The sequence below is a fragment of the Peromyscus eremicus genome, chromosome 22 (genome assembly GCF_949786415.1).
Source record: "Peromyscus eremicus chromosome 22, PerEre_H2_v1, whole genome shotgun sequence".
NCBI lineage: Eukaryota > Metazoa > Chordata > Mammalia > Rodentia > Cricetidae > Peromyscus > Peromyscus eremicus.
In genome coordinates, this window is record NC_081437.1 from 1,546,404 (window position 1) to 1,551,018 (window position 4,615).

Below are 4,615 nucleotides of genomic sequence, written 5' to 3' on the forward strand. Positions count from 1 at the left end.
TAACCACATCAACACTTAGGTTTGTAAAATGACAAAAGGCATAATTGCAAATAATTTCTTCCTCTGGAAGAATTAACAATGATTGAGCTGCAATCCACTTGGCCCTGAGAGAGGATTAATACAACAGTGCAGCTATACTTCCCTTTAATGGTCAGTATTAAATATTCTGGAGTAGGCCTTCTTGTTTAAGTTCTTGTCTACATGGCTTATTTACCACTAGTTTCTGTTTTCTCCTTTATTTTCTTTTTTAGATTATAATTTAATTATAACATTTCTTCTTCCCTTTCTTTCCTCCAAACCCTTCCATATATGCCTCCTCATTCTCCATCAAATTCATGGCCTCTTGGATCATTAATTATTATTACATGCATATATGTATAGTTTCTTTTTTTCTTTCTTTTTTTTTTAGCTTATACAAAGCAATTTATTAACAGAAAATAATTTGAGAAGTCCTGTTCACAGACAGCAACCACGACGACCACCCTTCCTTCGGGTGCTGTCAGAGGGGATGGGGGTGACATCCTCAATCCACCCAATCTTCATCCCTGAGTGAGCAAGAGCTCTGAGGGCTGACTGGCCTCCAGGTCCAGGGGTCTTTGTCCGGTTTCCTTCTGTGGCATGGAGTTTAATATGCAGGGCAGTGATGCCCAGCTCCTTGCACCTCTGGGCCACATCCTGGGCATACAGAGAGGACTTATCTCTGTCAGCCTTTACCTTCATTCCACCAGTCACCCAGCAGGTGGTTTCCTTGCCAGAAAGATCGGTAACATGGACAAAGGTGTCATTGAAGGATGCGAAGATGTGGCAGACACCAAATACATTCTCTCCTTCAGCCACTTGAGGCCCAAGGCTGATGACCTGTTCTTCCTTCTTTTTCTTCCCCTTGCGAGGTGCCATTTCTGAACGTCGTCTCTTGACTCCTCCACCAGAAAGAGCTATGTATAGTTTCTTAACCCTCTGTGTTTGACTCCTGATGCTTAACAGTACTCAGAGCCAGAGTTCATATACAATCTTTTCTCTGTGAAGCTCTCTGGAAGAACAGCACTTGTAACAGCTGGTGAGAACTCCCTGGCTGCATTTACATTCTTAATTAAAAAAAAAAAAATCCCATGCTTTCCATTTTCTGATTGTACCGTGATCTGATGACTTTCAACTTTTACAGACCAACTTATACTTAGCAATGTAACAGCTGCCCAGTTTTAAGCTGCTTTTCATATGGTAACACATGGCTGATTTATGTGTTGGTTCTCCTCATAGACTAAGAGCAGTACGTGTTATGGAAAATTTGTTTAACTCTGCAAAGATGTGTTTCATTTGTTTAACTATGTAAAGATGAGTTGCATTTGTTTAATTATGTAAAGATGTGCTGCTGTTTTATCTTGCCAGCCTAAGGTACCTAATTGTTCTAGTAAAAAAAGCTGAACAGCTAATAGCGAAGGCGGAGGTATAGACTGGACTTCTAGGCAGGGAGAATAAATAGGAGGAGAAATTTATGCTGGGGAAGAAAGAAAAAGAGATGCCAGGTCCCAACCAGAAAGACAGAGGGAGCAAGAAAATAGGACATACAGAGTGAAAGAAAGGTAAAAAAAAAAAAAGCCCTGAGGCAAAATGTAGATGAATAAAAACTGGTTAAATTAAATAAAAAGAGATAGTGGGATAAGCCTAAGCTAAGGCCAAGCATTCATAAAGAAGTCTCTGTACCTTTGTTGGTGGACAAAAGAAAATTCCAACTACAAGTATGGGCATTTAAGATATTCTTCCCCACTTTGATTTTGGCCCTTCTTTAAGTTTTCATACATTTGTCTATTCCAGACTGTTCCAAGGACACCATCACTTTATCAGAGGATTTGAAGGTACATGAAAACTTGCAAATTTTTTTTGCTTGTTTTAGGCTCTTACCTTAAAGAATATACTCCTTGAAATCAGTATATCACATATTATATATTTATTATAATGCTCCTGGGTATCATATACATTTGTCAATATGATTGATAAATACTGAATAGGAAACTTCTACTGCCAGGTCATTCTAGTGAGTACTTCTACAGGTACCACTCATTTAATCCATACAACTCTGGAAGAATTATAGGTCATTTGTTAGTATCTGGTATCTGGCTAGTTGATTTTTTTGTCTGAAACTCACACATGCTTAGACTGATTACAACCACTAACATCATTAACAACTGCTTGTTAAGTCAGATACCTTATTACTTCATTCATATCTCTTTATTTTATGTTCATAGCAGTCCCACATTGTGTATTAATCATTTTGCATTTGAGGAAACAGATGGAGACAGATTAAGCAAATGATGTAGAGCCAACTCAAGACTAAGATGGGTCTTACACCCAGGCAGTGCTCATTCTTCACACAATGCTCTTCTCTTAAGATCAAAGGACATTAGAGCTAAGTTTACCATATTCTTTTAAATTGTGAATGAATATTATCTTCATGGAATATTCTTTATATGTTTATAAAATTCACATGATTTGTGGTATTATTTAACTCCAGAATTCCTCTGTTTAGTTTTTGTTTGAATAACCTGTCTATTGGTGAGAGTGTGATATTGAAGTCACCTACTATCACTGTGTTTGGGTTGATATGTGGTTTTAGATGTAATGTTGATTCTTTTTTGAAATTGGGTACTATTGTGTTTGGTGTGTGAATGTTTAGAATTGTAGTATCTTCTTGGTAGATTTTTCTCATAATGAATATGTAGTGTTCTTCCTTGTCTTTTCTGATTAGTTTTTATTTGAAATCTACTTTGTCAGATATTAAAATAGATAAGTCTGGTTGTTTCTTGGTTCCAATTGCTTAGAACAATATTTGTGTCCTTTTACCCTTCAGTGGTACCTGTTCTTGATAGTGAGATGTGTTTCTTGGATGCAGTGGTGCTGCAAGCTGCAAGAATATGGAATAGTTATTTAGCTGTATATGATAGAAAGATCAAGGAATTCTTCTAAAAGAGAAGTCAAATATCAAGGAATATTTGATGTTATTTGGCTTTTAATATATCAGCTATTTCCTGCTATCAATTTCTTGTTGATAATTCCTAACTCCTAGGCCATAACAGCAAACAGTATAAGCCTCTTAGACCTGCTGCTGATCTGAACTAGGTAACATCCCCCACAGAGATAATGCCTGTCTCTTAAGCCTAAGTATGTAGATGAATAGCTTTGTTTCTTATAAAAATGAAGCTCAGACCTTCCTTCCCCAGACAGGCCAAATGGCATTCCAGAGCTATCCTACAAAAACAAAAAAAAAAAAAGAGTTTTTGCGTAACAAAATGCAGTAAAGACTATGGCAGAATTCCGAGTCCAGACAGAATGGTATGACCAGAGAGAAAGGAACAAGGCAGAGCTTTTGTAGAGAGTAAGGACTGAATCAGGTCAGGAGAGTAAGAGGGGAAGGAAAGATGGGAGATGAAGGAACAGAGGATGAAGATGAGGTCAATAGGAGAAAAGCTTAGTTAAGGCTAATAGAGGACAGGAAAAGAAGGAACAGAGAGGAGCTGAGTGTGAGGATAGAACTGAAGGTGTGTAGATAGAATTTTGTCTTATAGAAATAAAGTAAACAGATGATAGAGGACGGTGTGTATTCTTTTCCCTCAGATTACACCCCATGCTGGCCATAGTGTCTTCTGTAGGACCCTGGAAGAAATCTCCTCAGGGGAGGTCCCTGGGAATATTTTGTTACAGCAGCAAGATGGATTCTATTTTCTTAATGTAATATGTTACTCTACATCTTTTTATTAAGGAATTGAGTCTATTAATGTTGAAAGTTATTTAACCATATTTAACTCCTATAATTTTGTTCTTTAGTTTTGTTTTTTAACACCTATTGTGGTTAACTTTTTTGGAATTACTTATTCTTTGTGTCCCCTTGGGTGCAGTTAACCCTCTCTTCAGACTGACAAGTTTTCATTCTGGTGTTATCTATACATTTGGATTTGTAGACAAAAAATTCTTAAATTTGTTTTCATCATGAGATGTTTTTTTTCTTCTTTGATAATGATTGAAAGTTTTAATAGGAATAGTATTCAGAGATGGCATCTGTTGTCTTTTACACTTGTATAACATCAGCTTGTAAATTCTCCTTTGAAAATACTAGGATTTATTCTAATGAACCTGCCTTTATATGTGACTTGGTCTTTTTCCCTTGCAGATATTAATATCCATTCTTTGTTCTTTACATTGACTGTTTTTATTTTTATTTAAGTTGAATTGGTAGGAAAGTGGGGGAGGATCAAGGAAGAGTTGTGGTAGGGAAATAATAGATCAAAATATATCATATAAAATTAAAAAAGATAAGAATTATCCAGAATTTGAGCTATGTTGTATTTTGTATATGCTATTGCCCTACCAGAAATGTTTTTATTCTGTCCATTGCAAAGCTAAGGCATTTTTCTTTCACTGGACTAGGTTCTTGAAAAGAAACCCTTTCTGGCTAATGCTCCCATAGAGATTTCTTTCCTTCTTCAATATTAATTGCCATTGGTATCTTTTCTTTCTATACCTTTTTATAGTTTTAAATGAATAATCATATTTACCAGGAGAACTTAAAAATTCCAGGTAAGATTGTAATCTTTTCATATTCTGATATCTGTAATTATAACAA

At 36.0% G+C, this 4,615-nt stretch overlaps 1 protein-coding gene across 1 annotated transcript; it reads right to left on the bottom strand.

The window, feature by feature from the left end:
• Positions 1 to 403: 403 nt before the first annotated feature.
• LOC131897634 (small ribosomal subunit protein uS11-like) lies at positions 404 to 929 on the bottom strand. Its single transcript, XM_059248586.1, has one exon. The coding sequence runs from the start codon at positions 895 to 897 to the stop codon at positions 457 to 459; it is 441 nt and encodes a 146-aa protein (XP_059104569.1). The 5' UTR covers positions 898 to 929; the 3' UTR covers positions 404 to 456.
• Positions 930 to 4,615: the final 3,686 nt, after the last annotated feature.

Excerpts from the sequence above, each read along its gene's own strand:
- LOC131897634 (XM_059248586.1), bottom strand. The coding sequence starts at position 897 with ATGGCACCTCGCAAGGGGAAGAAAAAGAAGGAAGAACAGGTCATCAGC.